Genomic DNA, 19,753 nt, shown 5'->3' on the forward strand with positions numbered 1-19,753 from the left:
GTGGTTGGACTATGCCCTGCAGATTCACCCATCCCTAACCTTAGGAGCAGAATATCTGATTTCAAGCTCTGGCAAATGTTAAGCTCTCTCCCTCCCCCACCTTTTCTCTCTCTCTTTGAACTTAAGAGACTTTTGGTGCACAACACTACCAGAGACTCTCCCAGGTCAGGAGCGGAGGAAGGGGGGTGCGGTGAATGCGGTCCACCCCGGGTGTCAACACTGATGGGTGTGACAAAATGGCGGGCAGCACTCACCGCGGGGCCTGCAGCGCACCTGAGCCACACGTCTCTCCTGGGAAAGACATGGTGGCTTGGGCGCATGCAGGCTCCGCGCTGCTCAAACTGTCCACCCACTGCCCCCCCCAAGCTGTAGGGCAGCTGAGTGGAGGAGGCAGGCAGACTCCAGAGGCCCCGCAGTGCGTCCCACCCCTATACGGTATGATCATCTTTATTGTCATTGTCCCATACAGAACAATGACATTGGAAAAATCTACATCAGACATTCAGAAACCAACAAGCCTGCTATCCCAGCCTGGGTAACCCCCTAAAAACTCTGATACCCCATAATTAAATACAATATACTCCCACAAAGACTACCTTACACTGAATTTAAAACCATAATCACATTTGGATAAAAATTGTTTCTCAGGCGACTAGTCCTAGTCTTCGTAACCCTGTACCTTCTTCCAGAAGGCAGAAGCTGAAAGAGATCATTTCCGGGGTGCGCACTATCCTGCGCTATCTCTGCAGCTTTCTTATGACACCTGGAAGCATAGATTTGATCCAAGGTGGGAAGAGTGCACCCAATTATTCTCTCCGCAGTCTTTACAACCCTGGACAGCATTGTTTTTTCCCTGACCGTGCAGCTCCCAAACCACACACACAGACCATAAGTTAATACACTCTCAACAGTACAGTGGTAAAATGCCATCAACAGGTACTTTGAGAGATTATTTTTTCGGAGGATTCTCAGAAAATATAATCTCTGCTGTGCTCTCTTCATCAGGTCTTTACTGTTTTCTCCCCAGGTTAGGTCACCTCTCAACTCCATTCCCAGAAATCGAAACACAGAGACCTGTTCCGGGACTCCACCCTCACCCTGCCCTTATGGGCAGATCGCCCTGCCCCTGAGCGCATCGCCCCAGGCGCCTGAGTGGCTTCCTCTGCCGCTGTCCCAGATTATTTATTTGTTGAGCATTCATCCTGATTTATGGGCAGATGGGGCTCATCAAGCTGGGAAGCGTGCCCATGCATGTAGGAGAAGGAGAACTCTGGTCCTAAATCTCCGCTACCTTGTCAGATATCTTTGGAAGAAGAAAAGGCTCAGGAGTAAATCCTTTTTTAAAAAAGCATCTTTATTAGTTTTTAACATATTAATTAACATTCATACAACAGAACTTCTCATCTTATACAATATTTTTTGGACTTCCGTCAACACCTCTGATTGTTTTTCGTTCTTATCACTTATTATGCATTTCTTCAGATTAGAAGTATAAGAAGGTATCTGAAGAAGTGTGCATGCACACGAAAGCTCATACCAATAACAAACTTAGTTGGTCTCTAAGGTGCTACTGGAAGGATTTTTTTTATTTTGTTTCGACTACGGCAGACCAACATGGCTACCTACCTGTAATCAGAAATCAATGACTCTGTGGGACCCATGTTTATCATTTCCAAGGGGGCTACTCTGAGTAGGACTGCTGTTGGCTGCAACTTAATAAAGACACTTATAAGAACTTAATGGACTGGTGTGTTTTTTTAAAGCCCTTTAAAATTAGAGGCACCTGTCAGCAGTATACAGTCCCCAAATCTGCCCTTTCGCAAAGCTGCTCTTAATCTGATGACAGTTAACTCCTCTACCTTACCCCCCCCCCAAATCTCGGCAAACCCTCCCACTCTGCTCTCAAATTGTCCTTCCTCCCAGCACACCACCTTCCTTCCATCTCTCCTCTTCTCCCATCAGCCTTCATGGGCGTAGCCAGGATTTTTTTGGGGGGGAGGCCTGGGGGGGCAGAACCTCAGCTTGCTAGCTATTTTTATTGATTTAGGCAGGGCATGTGCCCCTCCCTGCAACCCAGCTTGGCTACATCCATCAGCCTGCCCAACCTGCCTCCTTCTCCTGCATCTCCCTGCATCATTGCTCTCCCGTCTCCATAGCAACCGGCCAGGAAGGAGAAGGTGGCTTGAGCACCACATCACATCCGCAGAGCCACAGAGAAGAGGAAGGGAGGGAAGGAGCCCAGGCTGCGATGATGAAGCAGGTGAGGGGAAGGAGAAATGCCACAAGCTGCAGGGGGCCGTGGGCAGGAGAGTGTCAAATGGGGAGGGGAGTATTATGGGTTGTTGTTATCAATGGGCCTGCAGGGTGCATAGGTGTGACAGTGAAGCTGTGGGGCCTCAGTGTGGAAATGGTTGGTGTGAGCTGGCAAGGCTTTTGGTGTGAAAAGGTGGGCAGCCTCATTTGGGAATAACCAGATGTCAAAAAGAAAAACAACTACCAAACTTTTAGAAGACATCTGAAGGCAGCCCTGTTTAGGGAAGCTTTTAATGTTTAATAGGTTATTGTATTTTAGTGTTCTGTTGGAAGCCGCCCAGAGTGGCTGGGGAAACCCAGCCAGATGGGCAGGGTATAAGTAATAAATTACTATTATTATTATTATTAGGCAGTGTACGCGACATACATTTGCAGCACCCCCCAAGAACCCTGGGAACTGTAGTTTGTTCCAGGTGCTGGGATTCGTAAAACTGCTAGAGGTAAACCACAACTCCCATGATTTATTTATTTTTTGACTGGGTGTGCTTTAAATGAACCGGCTATAAGAAACCTAAGTTGCCTTTAAATAGCTCTAATTTCCGACGGGAAGACCAGCCAAATTCCAATTTGTGTCGCTTTTGCTGTGGAAGGACAATGATTTTTTTAAAAAAACATCTGCACAGCTTTCTTAGTTGTCTCTTTGCAAAATTACTTACATTGTGAAACAGCTGTTGGGCTGCCTCTTTAAATATTACAACAACAACAACAACAACAACAACAACTATCTTTATTACGGTCCAGAGACCCAACAAAACATTACAAATCAATACAGAGTTCATACAGCCTACCTCCAGGTTAATCAAGCACTTTGTTTGGAATATAGGGCTCATTTGTTCTTGCAACCACTGATAAAAACTTTGCCACTGCTTTAAATATTTTAACTTTGGTCACCTCCACTTTGCAGAAGGAACTCAAGGGCCTCCTGGAAATTTAGCTTTGCGCAACTGAAACGGTTTGAAGAGCTCAGTTTCGCTGGCACGACAAACCCATGCTAAAAAAACCCATAAAACTCCTCAGACTTTTTCAGTTCATAAATCTTCCTGTTAATTGTTTGCTCATCCCACACCACATCTCAACCCATTTCCTGTCACTTTCCTAACCGCAAGAAGTCTGTGTCTAAACAAAGTGGCAGCCATGCTTCTGAATATCGGTTTGTTGGAAATTGCAGTTGTCGGGGGGGGGGAGTGCTTTTGTGCTCGGATCCTGCTCACGGGTTTCCCTTGTGAACACCTGGTCAGCCTCTGTGAGAACAGGATGCTGGACTAGATAGGCCATTGGCTTGGCCCAGCAGGACTTTTCTTAAATTCTCATGGAAACCATAGGAGGACAGAGTGCTCTTGAGTTCTGTTCCCGCTTGCGCGTTTCCCATAATGTGTACTTTTTGAACTCAAGTCCTGCTTGTGATCTTCCCACTGTTGGCCATTGCATGCCCCCCAACATTTCTCTGATGAAAATAGGGACATCCTATTCAATAATAATACTGTAATAATAATAATACAGCAGAGACATCACCTTGCCAACAAAGGTCCATATAGTTAAAGCTATGGTTTTCCCAGTAGTGATTTATGGAAGTGAGAGCTGGACGATAAAGAAGGCTGATGGCCGAAAAATTGATGCTTTTGAATTATGGTGTTGGAGGAGACTCTTGAGAGTCCCAAGGACTGCAGGAAGATCAAACCTATCCATTCTGAAGGAAATCAGCCCTGAGTGCTCACTGGAAGGACAGATCATGAAGCTGAGGCTGCAATACTTTGGCCACCTCATGAGAAGAGAAGACTGTCTGGAAAAGACCCTGATGTTGGGAAAGATGGAGGGCACAAGGCGAAGGGAATGACAGAGAACGAGATGGTTGGACAGTGTTCTCAAAACTACCAGCATGAGTTTAACCAAACTGCGGGAGGCAGTGGAAGACAGGAGTGCCTGGCATGCTCTGGTCCATGGGGTCACAAAGAGTCGGACACGACTAAATGACTCAACAACAACCACCTCGGGTTAAGAACTTAATTCGTTCTGGAGGTCCGTTCTTAACGTGAAATTGTTCTTAACCTGAGGTACCACTTTAGCTAATGGGGCCTCCCACTGCCGCGGCACGATTTCTGTTCTCATCCTGAGGTAAACTTCTTAACCCGAGGTACTATTTCTGGGTTAGTGGAGTCTGTAACCTGAAGCGTCTGTAACCTGAAGTGTTTGTAACCCGAGGTACCACTGTAATAATAATAATAATAATAATAATAATAATAGTTATTTTTACACTGCCCATCTGACTGGGTTGCCCCAGATTTCTCTGATGAAAATAGGGACATCCTATTCCATCATCACCATCATTGCTTCCCCCCCCCCTGGGGGCACTCAAAGGTATGCAGTACCAGCACCTTTTTCATCCCCAAATGTTAAAAGTGTGGCACTTACTAGAACAATTGCATGGTGAGTACTAGCACTTTTTTCCCCTTAAGAAAAGCACAGGTGGTTGCTGTTATTTTACTATTCATACCCCACCCATCTGACCGGATTGCCCCAGCCACTCTGGGCAGATTTCAAAGTATATAAAAACATAATAAAACAAACATTCAAAAAAACTTCCCTCTACAGGGCTGCCTTCAGATGTCTTCTAAAGGCTGTATAGTTTCCTGTCTCCTTGGTTCAGGGGTCGCATAGCTCCGTACCCTCCAACATTTTATCAGCTGAAAATAGGAACATCCTAAGGAAAAGTGGGGCATTTCAGGGTCAAATCAGAACCTGGGATGGCTTCTGCAAATCCAGGACTGTCCCTGGAAAAGAGAGGGGTCTGCCATTATGAGAACAGAATAATAATAAATTTTATTTATACCCCGCCCTCCCCAGCCAAGACCGGGCTCAGGGCGGCTAACACCAAATATAAAAACAATTGATTAGAATACAGCTTAAAAAACAAAATTAAAATACAACATTAAAACATTAAAATGCAGCCTCATTTCAGTGGAACTCAATCAAAAACTTTTGGGGGGATAAAAATGTCAAGTCTTCACCAAGGAGAACTATCCAGACTGGGCCAGAAAAAAGCCAGGGAAGTCCCCAAATAGGAGTTCCAACACAGGATGCTGGACCAGACGGGCCACTGGCCTGATGCAGCGGACTCTTCTTATGGCCTTAACCTTTGGCCCTCTGGGTGCTTGTTGTTGTTGTTTAGTCGTTTAGTCGTGTCCGACTCTTCATGACCCCATGGACCAGAGCACGCCAGGCACTCCTGTCTTCCACTGCCTCCCGCAGTTTGGTCAAACTCATGCTGGTAGCTTTGAGAACACCGTCCAACCATCTTGTCCTCTGTCATCCCCTTCTCCTTGTGCCATCCATCTTTCCCAACATCAGGGTCTTTTCCAGGGAGTCTTCTCTTCTCATGAGGTGGCCAAAGTATTGGAACCTCAGCTTCAGAATGGATGGGTTTGATCTTCTTGCAGTCCATGGGACTCTCAAGTGTCTCCTCCAGCACCATAATTCAAAAGCATAAATTCTCCAGCAATCAGCCTTCTTTATGGTCCAGCTCTCACTTCCATACATCACTACTGGGAAAACCATGGCTTTAACTATACGGACCTTTGTTGGCAAGGTGATGTCTCTGCTTTTTAAGATGCTGTCTAGGTTTGTCATTGCTTTTCTCCCAAGAAGCAGGTGTCTTTTAATTTTGTGACTGCTGTCACTGTCTGCAGTGATCATGGAGCCCAAGAAAGTAAAATCTCTCACTGCCTCCATTTGTTGCCCTTCTATTTGCCAGGAGGTGATGGGCCCAGTGGCCATGATCTTAGTTTTTTGATGTTGAGCTTCTGCTGAACTACAATTCCCATCAGCCCCAGCAAGTGTGACCAATGTCTAAGGATGATGGGAGTTGTGGTTCAGCAATGTCTGGCAGATCCAGGATTCCTTACCGCATGCCCTAGACTAGAGCAACCGAGCATCATTGTTCGGGACCATTGTTTGGTCCCCTTCAACTGACTGGCTTCCATTTCCTCCTAAAGTCGCCCACCACCCAACCATTTTAAGCTTCCCATCTGCTTTGTGCCAAAACACGACGGGAGAATGTTCCAGGGGGTTCACACTGGCTGTGTGCTGCCTTCTTTTAACCTCCCTCCCTTCCCCATATTTGGAAATATAATTCCCCCGTTTGCTGGGAAAAACATTCCTCAGAGATGACATCCCATGCCTGGCTGGACTTCCCCCCCGAACTGGACCTCCTGCGACCATGCAACTTTCAGATTCATTTCAGCCACTCCCAATGTAGTAAACGCCTTTCCTAATTCCCCCGGAGGTTCAGATTTCCAGCTGGAGGCCAAATGAATTCTTTTGGGTGTGAAGTAATTGGCCTTCCTGGTTCTGCTTGTGGATTCCCAGCTACTGAATTACTGGATGTGCATGAACGGCGCTTGGATGTACAGTGGTACCTCGAGTTACAGACTCTTCAGGTTACAGACGCTTCAGGTTACAGACTCCGCTAACCCAGAAAGAGTACCTCGGGTTAAGAAGTTTACCTCAGGATGAGAACAGAAGTCGCGTGGCGGCAGCGGGAGGCCCCATTAGCTAAAGTGGTACCTCAGGTTAAGAACAGTTTCAGGTTAAGAACAGACTTCCAGAATGAATTAAGTTCTTAACCTGAGGTACCACTGTGTATGTGTGTTCTTAACCTGAGGTACCACTGTATTTCTTTTTCACACATTGAACCTGCTTGAGTAAATGCTTTCCTGCAGGCAATTTCATAGGAGTGCCTGCTGGATCAGGCTAATGGCCCACTGAGTCCAGCATCCTATTTTCACAGTGGCCAACCAGATGCTTGTGGGAAACTAGCAAGCAGAATAGGAGCATGAGAGCATCCTCCTTTCATGTGGTTTCCAGCAATTGGTATTCAGAGGCATGGCAGCCACCAACTATAGAGACAGGGCAAAGCCAATGTGGATAGTAGCCGTCACTCGCCCTTTCCTCCATTACTTTCTTTAATTCATAGATATAGATAGATTTTCGGTTTTATACATTTCAATAATTTTACAATCATTTTAACATTTCAAAACTTGACTTCCTTCCCCCTCTTTCTGCGGTTCCTTAAATTTATTTTTCATATTTTCTGCAAATCCAAATTAACTCTTAATTTGCTCATTTATTCATCTGCTTTAAATATACACCCTTATAAAACCGCAGCTTATTACAATAATCCTGCCAATGTTCTTATCCGTTTACAGTTTGTTTTGTAAATATTCAATAAACCATTTCCATTCTTTTATAAAGTTTGTTATTTCGTATTTTTCCAGTAAGTTTCGCCACTTATTTGTTTTCGTATTTTTCCGGTAAGTTTCGCCATAATTTTTTGCATCCTTTCTTTTTTCGCTGGGATTTCTCTTCTTTCCATTTTTGGGCAAGTAACATTCTTGCCTGCCGCTGTAGTCACATACATGAATAAATTTCAATACAGTTTGGGTAGTTCTGTCCCTATAATTCCCTAAAGGAAAGCCTCTGGGTGGTTGCTTTTACAGTCATTATTTTAAACATATTTTTCAATTCATTCTATGTCATTTAATTCTTTTTGAAGCCATATAGATTGGCAGCTATCACTGCCTTCTGTGGGGATGAATCTCATCCCCCTTCCTGATTCGATTGATTCTGTATGGTGGACTTCTGGTCTTTGGGGAAAGAGGCTCATGAATGACATCAACAGCGAAGGAAGGAAGGAATTTCCACTACATCCTTCCTTTGATCAGTACTTGTTTAAAAAGCGCATGTGTGCTCATGTGTCTTTTCCAGACTTTAGCAGACGACACTGAAGACGTGTCTCTTGACTTCGGAAACGAAGAGGAGTTGGCCTTAAGGAAAGCAAAAATCAGGTAAATGAAGTAAATTAATTTTATTATTTACATACCCTCCAACATTTCTCCGATGAAAATAGGGACGTCCCATTCCACAATGATAATTTTACTAATTATACCCCACAAATCTTATTGGGTTGGCCAAGCCACTCTGGGCAGCTTCCAGCATATATAAAAACATAATAAAACATTAAACATTAAAAAAAACCCTTCCTTATACAGTGGTACCTCAGGTTACATACGCTTCAGGTTACAGATGCTTCAGGTTATGGACTCTGCTAACCCAGAAATAGTACCTCGGGTTAAGAACTTTGCTTCAGGATGAGAACAGAAATTGTGTTCCAGTGGCACGGCGGCAGCAGGAGGCCCCATTAGCTAAAGTGGTACCTCAGGTTAAGAACAGTTTCAGGTTAAGAACGGACCTCCGGAACGAATTAAGTACTTAACCTGAGGTACCACTGTACAGGATTGCCTTCAGATGGCTCAGGGGTCAGATAACTCAACACCCTCCAACATTTCTCCAGTGGAATTAGGGACATCCTAAGGAAAAGCAGGACATTCCGGGATCAAATCAGAAACCGGGACTGCTTCTATAAATCAGGGATGTCCCTGGGAAATTGGAGGGTCTGTATTTATTGATTTTACCTGTTGCATTTATATTCCAACGTCCCTCACCCAAAGGTGATGTAAGTCATTCTCCTACTCCTCATTTAACCCCACAACGACTCTGTGAGATAGGTTAGGCTAAGATGTAGAGACTGACTCCAAGGTGAGCTTCATGACCAAGTGGGGATTTGAACACAGGTCTTCCAGGCCCCAGTCTGACACTCTAACCAATACACCACCCCTCCAAAATTCAATTGCAGAAATGTGTGTTCATAGGTCATAATTATTCGCGATAGGTAGGGATGGGCCAGTGGGTCAGTTTCTCGCTTTCCAAGTTCATTTCACGTTTCCGTATCCTTTTGTGGATTTCCGTTTGAGTCCTCCTGAAAACTCACCAGCGTTTCATTGCAAACTTATCCAAAAATCACTTCCAGGAAGTGTGTTCAGTGCAAACCTCTTAATCACTGCAATTTCAATCATGACTGAGCTGTGCCGAATCCCTAGCAATGCCCCTACTAAGCAGTAGCATCGCTGAAGCCTGTATGATAGGTAAAGGTAAAGGTAAAGGACCCCTGCACGGTTACCGGTAAGTCCAGTCAAAGGCAACTATGGGGTTGCGGCACTCATCTCACTTTCAGGCCAAGGGAGCCGGCATTCCTCCTCAAAGATGTTGTAGCCCTGCGTTTTCACACTATCAAGTCCATTTTTTTGAAGGGCAATTTAAGAAAATCTGCAGGGATCAGTGGTTTTGCATATGCACTTGACCCTGGGCAGAGGATGTTATGCATTATATGCTATTCTGTAAATTGTGTGAAACACCTAACCAAAAATATCTGGAGAAAATTTTCTACCCTCAGTGACATCAATATGATTTGATATCTGATGTCTGGTTTGGACAGGTGCATAATGCTTAATACAGCTAAATTCACAAGGGAGCTTTCCCAACCTAGTCAAGGCTAAGTGGTCACCCTCAAAATTTAAGATTCTATGTTTTTTTTTTTTTTAAATGCATGCTTTATTTGTTGCATAGGCCAAGGCTTTTATTTTCATGTCCAATTATTATGTATATTTTCTGCTCATACTATTCTGTTTGGCTACAACCAGCATTCGGTTGCCTTGTTAGTGAAATCTGAATCTGGATATGGGAGGCTGTGGAAAAGATGCTCTGTCCCCAGGGACACGCCAACTTCTCAAGTCTCGAAGAGTCACACAACGGCGGAACTGGGGAGACTCTGCACTAAATGAACTATAAGAACTTCAGAAAAGATGCTCCATTTCTGAAACCTCGGCTGCACCTTTCAATGTATATAGAAAGCTGAGAAGTTTGGGACTTTTCTGTTGTTGTTGTTGTTAAACCATGACTGCTAATACGACTCCACGTGCCACTTCATTTTTTACCATACCCCACAAAGGGGAACCCCAGGCTTCTGTTAAAAACAACACCAGACAGAACATACAGATCTATGAGGAAATGAGAGACCCATCGCTTCTGTCTCTTTACAGCGAAGGGATCTCAAGTGTGGCTGCTGCAAGTTGTCTGCAAGTAGAGTTTTTAAATGTTTCCATGTATCATCATTTTTAATTTTTTGAAATTACATTCCAATTCCATTTTAAGAACAAACTTGACCAGCTTGCCCAAAGAGCCCATTAAATGCAATAGAAGTGGTTCAAATGACTAAGATGGAACCAATATATACTGTATTTTTCGCTCCATGAGATGCACCTGACCATAAGACGCACCTAGTTTTTAGAGGAGGAAAACACGAAAAAAACTATTCTGAATCAAATGTTGTACTAAACTATTTAAAGCAGCAAAGTGGGCGACTCCTGACTGCTTTGCTGCTTTAAAGCGAACCACAGAGGAGGGATGGACGGGAGCCATGGTTCCCCTTCCTTCCCTCCTCTATGGCTCGCTTTGAAGCAGCAAAGTGGACAGGAGCCGCTTACACATCCCTCCTCCACGCAGCATTCACTTCATAAGACACACAGACATTTCCCCTTACTTTTTAGGAGGAAAAAAGTTTGTCGTATGGAGTGAAAAATATGGTAATTCACTGGAAAGGTGCATTTAAAAGGTTTTACGCCTATACTTCCATGCTTTACTTTGCTGCATATTTTGTGATTTTAACTGTCTGCTGGGATTCTCTCACCAGAGAGTACTTGCCCCAAACGTGGGTCTTGACTTCTGGGATGCAACACAAAACAGCTTAGCATATGTTCATTCTCTCCTAGGCACCCTCTGGCCACCTTCTTCCACCTCTTTTTCCGAGTGAGTGCCATCGTGACCTACCTAGTCTGCGACTGGTTCAGCAAAAGTTTCATTGCCTGTTTCGTCCTCATTCTCCTCCTCCTGTCCTTCGACTTCTGGTCTGTGAAGGTAAGGGCGCTCTGGGCATCTCACAACTTTAACATTATGCCACCTTGCGCCATTTTGTCTTTCGTCCAATGGCGTGAAACAGTCTGCCATCTCCCCTCCCCTTAATATCAGTGTTGCCCTTGTAATGCTCTGCAGGGAGAAGGAGGATAGGGACAAAACCAGACTCCGTTGGCACTGTCAGGCATTTACTCTGGCGCCCCCTACTGTTGGTCCTCCTGCCTTCTGCCCTGCCAGTCCCAATGGGCACCATCCAACACTGCCTTCATCATCGCATAAATACATAAGAAGAGCCCCGAAGCTGGATCAGGCCAGTGGCCCAGTTAGCCTGGCATCCTGATCCAAAAATACAGATCTCTCTATGAAAATGGTGTACCAGTGGTATTTAACTCCTAGTAAATTAACAAAAATGCAAGAAAAAATACCTGCTGGAAATGTAAAGAAAAAGAAGGTATCTTTTATCATATGTGGTGGTTGTGTAAGGTAATAAAAGCATTCTAGGAAATGATATATGATGAACTGAAAAAATGTTTAAAATAACTTTTATTTTAAAAAAAACCCCAGAAGCTCAGGAACCTAGAAGACAAAACCTTCAGGAAAGAATGGGAAACATTTTTCATTTATTTAGGAGACCACTATAAGCAGATGAAAACAAACACTGCGGACAATATGGACAGATACAAAATACAGATTATGAAATAATATGCAGTTGAAAAAATTGACAATAGGACCCATGGAGGGGATGGGGAGCTGTCTGGAGATTCTGGGAAATCTCTAAATATGGATATGTATTTGGTATTGTTGCAACTTTACATTTGTGAAATCAGATAAAAATGATGATAAAAAAACCAAAAATACTGACCTCTCTAGCTGGCTGGCTTTCACCCTCTCATTTAGAACGTCACTGGAAGGCTGCTGGTCGGTTTGCGATGGTGGAACCAGATTGATGAGGACGGGAAGAGCCACTGGGTGTACGAAGCGAAAAAGGTATTCCTTTACATTGTCTTTCTCAGAGCATAGAAGCGCCCTTGCTGGTGGGCCATGTGTTGCAGCGGGCAATAGCTCAGTTGGTAGATTCTGAGACTCTTAATCTCCCAGGGTTGGGGCTTTGAGCCTCAGGTTGGGCCAAAGATTCCTGCCTTGCAGAGGGTTGGACCAGATGACCCTCCTGGTCCTTTCCAAGTCTATGATTCTATTATTTTAAGTGGTTCCCAAACTTTTTCAGACTCAGCCTCGGTCCCATAAACACATCAGCAGTGCTCCCCATCCCTATTAGAAAGCATAATTCAGAATAGTGGCTCACACGAGCCCCCAAGGAAGATAATAACACGGTAAAATTCAAAGCAGAAACAATTAAGTACACATTCATTCAAAGTCCAATTGAGACCATTTAGTTTAGTTAATTTGACAAAATTGATGGACATGATGCAGTGAGGCCAGCCTTTCGAAATCTGACGGTCATTTACATCTCCAGCAGCCCCCTGCTGCTCCCTTGCCTCTTCACAAGGTAATCCTAGCTAATCCCAAGCATCCCAGGGCAAGTTACTCCTCACTTTGGGAACCACTGGTCTAAAGCATACAGGGAAAGCGCAGGAAGAGGTATGTAATTTCAAGAATTGGGGGGATGGAGATAAGTTTTTCTCCCCCACAGTATTATTGCTCGGAGTCCTCCCATAGATGGCAGACAGAAGAAAGGACTTCGTCAAATACCGTATTTTTTGCTCTATAAGGCTCACTTTTCCCCTCCTAAAAAGTAAGAGGAAATGTGTGTGCGTCTTATGGAGCGAATGCAGGCTGCGCAGCTATCCCAGAAGCCAGAACAGCAAGAGGGATTGCTGCTTTCGCCGCGCAGAGATCCCTCTTGCTGTTCTGGCTTCTGAGATTCAGAATATTTTTTTTCTTGTTTTCCTCCTCCAAAAACCAGGTGCGTCTTGTGGTCTTATAGAGCGAAAAATACGGTAATATGCAATTAAGTTTTTGACTACACCACTGTTGGATGCAGACAAGCCATCCGAAATGGGGGAAACCAAGCAACACTTGCCTCATTTAGGCCTGCAATTTTTATGCCAGCTTATGTGTATAGCAAGGGTGGTCCACATAATATTAATTTAATTATTTATATGCCACTCATCTGACTGGACTGGGTTGCCCCAGCCACTCCCAACAAAATATTAACATTTAATATTAAAATATTAAAAACACAATAAAACATCAACCATTAAAAACTTCCCTGAACAGGGCTGCCATTAGATGTTTTCTAAATGCCAAATCTGCTCAACAACTTTTGGGGTGTCCTGGTTTTTGCTTTTTGAAAAATGGCAACCCTACCCTCCGCTTGCTTACACATTTGGTGACAGACGCCATTTCCCCCAAACCACGCTCATCTGTCCCACACCTGATTCCAGGTGTGGGGGTTCTGGAAATCTATTGCAGTTTTTCATTTAAAATACTGCTTAGTTGTTTCGTTGTTTTGTTTTTAAAAAACCCCTAAAGCCATGTGCAAATGAAGGCAAAATGTTTATCAAACTGTAAAATGAGCATAAAATGCAATTCTGCAGTGACCATTACCATTGACGTGGCCAGTATTTCTTTCTTTTTTTAAAAAAATAATATTTATTAAAGTTTCAATCAAAGTTACAATAATACAAAAAAAGACAAAAAATAAAAAATAAAAAATAAAATACAAAAAAACAGGAAAAATAGAATAACAATTAAAAACAAATCAGTATTTCCATATCTTATCTTTCGTTCACTTGTTTCCTGGACCTCCTCACACCTCCCTTTTTTGCATCCCAAATCAATTAATTAATTCAGCAAATCCTTTCCCTCTTTGCTCTTATCCTAATCCTTTATCTTAGTATATTTTTACTTCAAATTCCCATCTATTAACAATCCATTTTTACATAAACCTTAATAATATTACTGCTAAAACCACTTAACTTCATTCCAACATCATTCTAACATTCATTAATTTTGCAATATTTCTGTAAATAGTCTTTAAATTTCTTCCAATCTTCTTCCACCGACTCTTCTCCCTTACGTGGCCAGTATTTCTTGAGTAAATGAAAAGAAAGGCCTTTTTTAAAATGCATGGGACCAACATATCCACCGACACGGTACCAAATTTTAAGGAAGTTTATTGCCGATAATGAGGAAATGAATCTGTTTTCCTAGAATCAGATTATATATGGCAGAAGTTCCCATTTCTGTTTAATTCTGCGTCATTTTCGCAGAGATTTCAGCGGATGGTAACCCACCCCTCTCTTCCCCCCACTTTCCTCCACCATAGGTCCCGTCAACCGTAGCTGCCCCCACCGAAGTCGAAGCCCGGATATTCTGGCTGGGCCTGATTATCTGCCCGGTCATCTGGACGCTTTTCTTCTTCAGTACCTTGTTTTCCTTGAAGCTGAAATGGCTGGTAAGGGGTTGGACAAAGGTTTGCAAGAGCCCAGGGGGCAGAGGTGGGGCATGGAGGGAGAGGAAGGCCTGTTGCACAGGCTTGAAGTCCTTGCACCAATGGGACATCTTTGTTGGCTACAAGCCTATACGGATGCGATAAATAATATTGGCTATAGCTCTTCGCAGCATCTTAAAAAGCAGAGACATCACCTTGCCAACAAAGGTCCATATAGTAAAATCTATGGTTTTCCCAGTAGTGATGTATGGAAGTGAGAGCTGGACCATAAAGAAGGCTGATCGCCGAAAAATTGATGCTTTTGAATTATGGTGTTGGAGGAGACACTTGAGAGTCCCATGGACTGCAAGAAGATCAAACCTATCCATTCTGAAGGAAATCAGCCCTGAGTGCTCACTGGAAGGACAGATCCTGAAGCTGAGGCTCCAATACTTTGGCCACCTCATGAGAATAGAAGACCCTGATGTTGGGAAAGATGGAGGGCACAAGGAGAAGGGGATGACAGAGGACGAGATGGTTGGATAGTGTTCTCAAGGCTACCAGCATGAGTTTGACCAAACTGCAGGAGGCAGTGGAAGACAGGAGTGCCTGGCGTGCTCTGGTCCATGGGGTCACGAAGAGTCGGACACGACTAAACGACTAAACAACAACAATAGCTTTTCACACCCACATCATAGCCCAGGGGTCAGCAAACTTCTTCATCAGGGGGCCGGTCCACTGTCCCTCAGACCTAGTGGGGGGGGGCCCAAACTATATATTTTTTGGGGGGGGGGAATGAACAAATTCCTATGCCCCACAAATAACCCAGAGATGCATTTTAAATAAAAGCACACATTCTACTCATGTAAAAACACCAGGCAGGCCCCACAAACAACCCAGAGATGCATTTTAAATAAAAGGACACATTCTACTCATGTAAAAACACGCTGATTCCCAGACCTCCCGTGGGCCAGATTGAGAAGGCGATTGGGCCGCATCCGGCCCCCGGGCCTTAGTTTGCCTACCCATGTCACGGCACGTGGAAGAACAGTCATAACTCACCCCCCAGCTTCTGATGAAAAAACTTGGGGATCTACATTAAGGGGGGAAAGCAATAGAGTCACAGAAGTCTCTTCAATCTAGGAAGGTAGCCAAGGTTAGGGGTGGAGAAAAAAACTGACTCAGTACACAATTAAAGACAATTTATCAAATTCGCACTGACCTAGAACACAGCTGCCCTTTGAAATTTGCGCCTGTCTGAATTTTGCAATGCAGTTGTCCAACTAACATTTACAAGAAGGCATTGATATTAGGGGAAAGCATACATGAAGAGGAAGATATTCATGAATATTATATATATGATTCTGTGAACGGCCCTGAGATCTAATGACGAAGGGCAGTATATAAATCTAATTAATAATAATAATAATAATAACACAGAGAAAAATGCTTTACGTTAGGGGAAATTGCTTGCAAAAATGGGTGCATTCGTCAAAACTGCATTTGTGTTTGTTAGGAGAAATTCACGACAAAATGCTGCTGGAATTTTCACAAGGGTTTCATATGCTTTTGCAAATTTCTGCAAAATGTGGAGAACTGAATTTCATATTGGAAAACGGGAAAACTGAGAGAGCCGAAATTGACTGATCTATCCATCTCTAGTCAAGATAGATAAGTAACTCCCAACAGAATATCCGAGAAGATAATTTGTGTGGGGTTTTTTTGCATTTCTATCCCACCTTTTCCTCCAAGGAGCTCAAAGTGGTGTACCTACTTCTCTGTCTCTATTATTATTATTATTATTATTATTATTATTATTATTATTATCATTATTATGTGCACACTCAGTGGTGCATTCTGTGCACTGCCAACACACTTGCTGGTAAACGTCCCAACCTGCTTCTGTTTGCTTTTTGTTGCAGGCTCTCGTGATAGCTGGCATCTGCCTCCAAGCTGCCAACCTCTACGGCTACGTCCACTGCAAATTAGGAGGCTCGCAAACCATCCACAAAGCCACCTCGAGATTCCCGGCGCAACAGATGTTCCAGAGGGTGAGTTAGCGCCGGCTGTTTAGCCAGCCTTGAGTCAAGGTGAGGGACGGCTGGTCCACGTCCAACACCACAAAGGAATGGAAATGCAGATTGAAATTTTGATATGTCAAGGGTAAATAGACGGACAACATTGCTGTGGGTTGGTGGGGTCGAGTTTGCATGATGCCTCGAGTCCCTTCTAATTCTTGGGCTCCTGTACCCAGTGAGGGTTAGCATCTAAGAGAGGAGGTTGCCGATTTGGTCAGACAAGTTTCTTTGCAAGTCAATGATCTTAGATAGCCACTTAAGTGTCCTTAAGGGACGCGGGTGGCGCTGTGGTCTAAACCACTGAGCCTCTTGGGCTTGCAGATCAGAAGGTCGGTGGTTCGAATCCCTGCAAAGGGGTCAGCTCCTGTTGCTCGGTCCCAGCTCCTGCCAACCTAGCAGTTCAAAAGCACACCAAAAATGCAAGTAAATAGGTACTGCTCTGGCGGGAAGGTAAACGGCGTTTCCATGCGCTGCCCTGGTTTTGCCAGAAGCGGCTTAGTCAAATGCCAGTTCCCTCGGCCTATAAAGCGAGATGAGCGCCGCAACCCCAGAGTCGTCTGCGACTGGACTTAACTGTCAGGGGTCCTTTACCTTTAAGTGTCGTAACCAGCATCCCAAAGGAAGAAGAAGAAGAGTTTGGATTTGATATCCCCGCTTTATCACTACCCGAAGGAGTCTCAAAGTGGCTAACATTCTCCTTTCCCTTCCTCCCCCACAACAAACACTCTGCGAGGTGAGTGGGCCTGAGAGACTTCAAAGAAGTGTGACTGGTCCAAGGTCACCCAGCAGCTGCATGTGGAGGAGTGGAGATGCGAACCCGGTTCCCCAGATTACGTGTCTATCGCTCTTAACCACTACACCACACTGGCACACAAGATATGAATAGAATAGAATAGAATAGAATAGAATAGAATAGAATAGAATAGAATAGAATAGAATAGAATAGAATAGAATAGAATAGAATGTGTAGCATTCCTTCTAAAAAGGCCCAGGGCAGAAGAGGGCAGTCTCTCTCTCTCCTTTTCTCAATCAATACAGCCTGAACACAAAGCGATATACTATCATAATTTGGATCCCGAACGCCTTGCCAGTCGAACGTTTTGGCTCCAACACCAGAAACCCAGAAGTGAGTGTTCCTGTTTGCGAACGTTCTTTCGAACCAGAACGTCCGACGGGGCTTCTACGGCTTCCGATTGGCTGCAGGACTTTCTTGCAGCCAATCAGAAGCAGTGCTTTGGTTTCCGAACGTTTCGGAAGTCGGACGGACTTCCAGAATGGATTCTGTTCAACTTCCAAGGTACGACTGAATAGTCAAGACTAACAAGCAAGGCTGGATAGGAGAGGAAAAGCAGTAGCTGCTGCGTTCTTCAGTTTTCGGGGGATTGAGCACGGCTAGTTGATGCAATCTAACAGACTTCTGAAAGGGGGCTTGGGCTGCCGTGACAAAGACGCAAGACATTTTATGTATGTTGCAGGATATGCCAGAGGATTTTCAGAAGACCGTCCTGAAGGGCATGGGGACACGAAACCATTAGAGCAGAAAGAAGTGAGCAAAACTGATTACCGGTAGGAACAATTTGATTCCACTGTTCTGGTGCTAAAGAAAGACCATCAACTTTTTGTTTGAAAAGCCCAGATGCAACACAATCTCCCACCTCCTATCTGTTGCACTCAGTGGCACCAGCCACCCACCGAGTCCCTGTCGCCTCCCCTCTTTTGCAAGCTATTCTCGTCTCTTCCTCTATTAGAGATTCTGGTATTCCCCTCTGTCCAACTCATCCCTAGCACAAAAGTTGGCAACTTTGGTCGCGGAGGAGGAACTGAAACAAACCCCTTCCACCCGTCCGCACAACCAGCCTCGGGAGCCATCAGTCAAGGCTCATCTGCCCCATGGGCTCTGCCAATTCCAAAGGGCGTTGTTGACCCACACTGTCAGCAGACCTCCTAAGCAGAGTCGGAGCATCATACAGGGCAGGGGTCAGCAAACTTTTTCAGCAGCGGGCCGGTCCACTGTCCCTCAGACCTTGGCAAGGGGGTGGATAGACAGACTATATTTTGGAGGGGGGAAATTCCTATGCCCCACAAATAACCCAGAGATGCGTTTTAAATAAAAGGACACATTCTACTCATGTAAAAACACGCTGGTTCCCGGACCGTCTGCAGGCCGGATTTAGAAGGCAATAGGGCCAGATCTGGCCCCCGGGCCTTAAGTTTGCCTACCCGTGGTATAGATATTCAGATTTCATTTCCTAGTCAGTCATGTTCCTGCTGGCCATTTTATTTCTTCAAAGAACTGGGAGTGTGGGACCCCACTGCTGTTTCTTGAAGGGGCATTGGTCCACAAACAAGTGTATGCACTTTGGCACCACCTTTTTCTTGCGCTTAGGGAGGTAGTTGGGAGCACTAATTAGTTATATAATCGGCAAGGTTTCCTGCCTGGAACCCTGGAGAGCCCCTGACAGTCAAGAGTAGACAGTACCAAACAAAGTGGCCCAATGGCATCAATCTGTGAGAGGCAACTTTCCTCTTTCCTTGAGCCCTTTCTTCAGAATCCATGAGGACTAGAATATTTAATTCTAGAGGCAGATGTCAGTGATAAGAGTATACGCTGCATAAATCCCTGGCATTTCGAGGCTAGGAGAGATGTATCTTCCATCCTGAAGAGCTGCTTCTGGTTCACGCAGACTAAACCAAGTTTGATGGACTGTTGGTCTGACTCTGTACCCTGTGTTCCTGGGAACTAGCAGTAGACATGGAGTGTGCAGACTTCGCTCATGGGCCTGGGGTTCCCTACTCTTTAATGTGTCAGTGTTCCAGTTCACAGTCAGACTAAGAAACAATGCAGCTAGTCCACAGCACAGAACCCCCCTAAACAAACACTAACACATTTGCTATTTAAATTATAACTCTTAAATGTATTCTGATCTTCCAGATCCTTCACAGAGAAAGACTGGCAGTCAAGAGAACCTGCGGTCTAAATATGGATCATCCCCAACAACTTTATTCATCGGCAATTACTGAAAACGAAACTAAGGAGGCAGAAGCAGAATGCAGAAATGATTGTGAGAAACTCTTTAAAGAGAGAGATGTACGTTTCTAAATAAAAGAACTTTCTACTGAGATATGTGTGTTTTAATTTTAGTTTAGCTTATTTTAAATAGTAGTT

At 44.3% G+C, this 19,753-nt stretch overlaps 1 protein-coding gene across 1 annotated transcript; it reads left to right on the top strand.

Moving 5' to 3' along the window:
* Positions 1–2,037: 2,037 nt before the first annotated feature.
* TVP23A (trans-golgi network vesicle protein 23 homolog A) lies at positions 2,038–19,707 on the top strand. Its single transcript, XM_028706407.2, has 8 exons — positions 2,038–2,260; positions 8,074–8,153; positions 10,974–11,118; positions 12,013–12,102; positions 14,405–14,533; positions 16,432–16,560; positions 18,063–18,153; positions 19,520–19,707. The coding sequence occupies exons 1-7, from the start codon at positions 2,249–2,251 to the stop codon at positions 18,120–18,122; spliced, it is 645 nt and encodes a 214-aa protein (XP_028562240.2). The 5' UTR covers positions 2,038–2,248; the 3' UTR covers positions 18,123–18,153; positions 19,520–19,707.
* Positions 19,708–19,753: the final 46 nt, after the last annotated feature.

The sequence above is a fragment of the Podarcis muralis genome, chromosome 14, assembly GCF_964188315.1.
Source record: "Podarcis muralis chromosome 14, rPodMur119.hap1.1, whole genome shotgun sequence".
NCBI classification, from domain to species: Eukaryota; Metazoa; Chordata; class Lepidosauria; order Squamata; family Lacertidae; genus Podarcis; species Podarcis muralis.

Bases quoted from the DNA above. Each gene is read 5' to 3' on its own strand.
- TVP23A (XM_028706407.2), top strand. The intron at 11,119-12,012 runs GTAAGGGCGCTC...CCTCTCATTTAG, and splicing joins TCGACTTCTGGTCTGTGAAG to AACGTCACTGGAAGGCTGCT. The intron at 12,103-14,404 runs GTATTCCTTTAC...CCTCCACCATAG, and splicing joins GGGTGTACGAAGCGAAAAAG to GTCCCGTCAACCGTAGCTGC.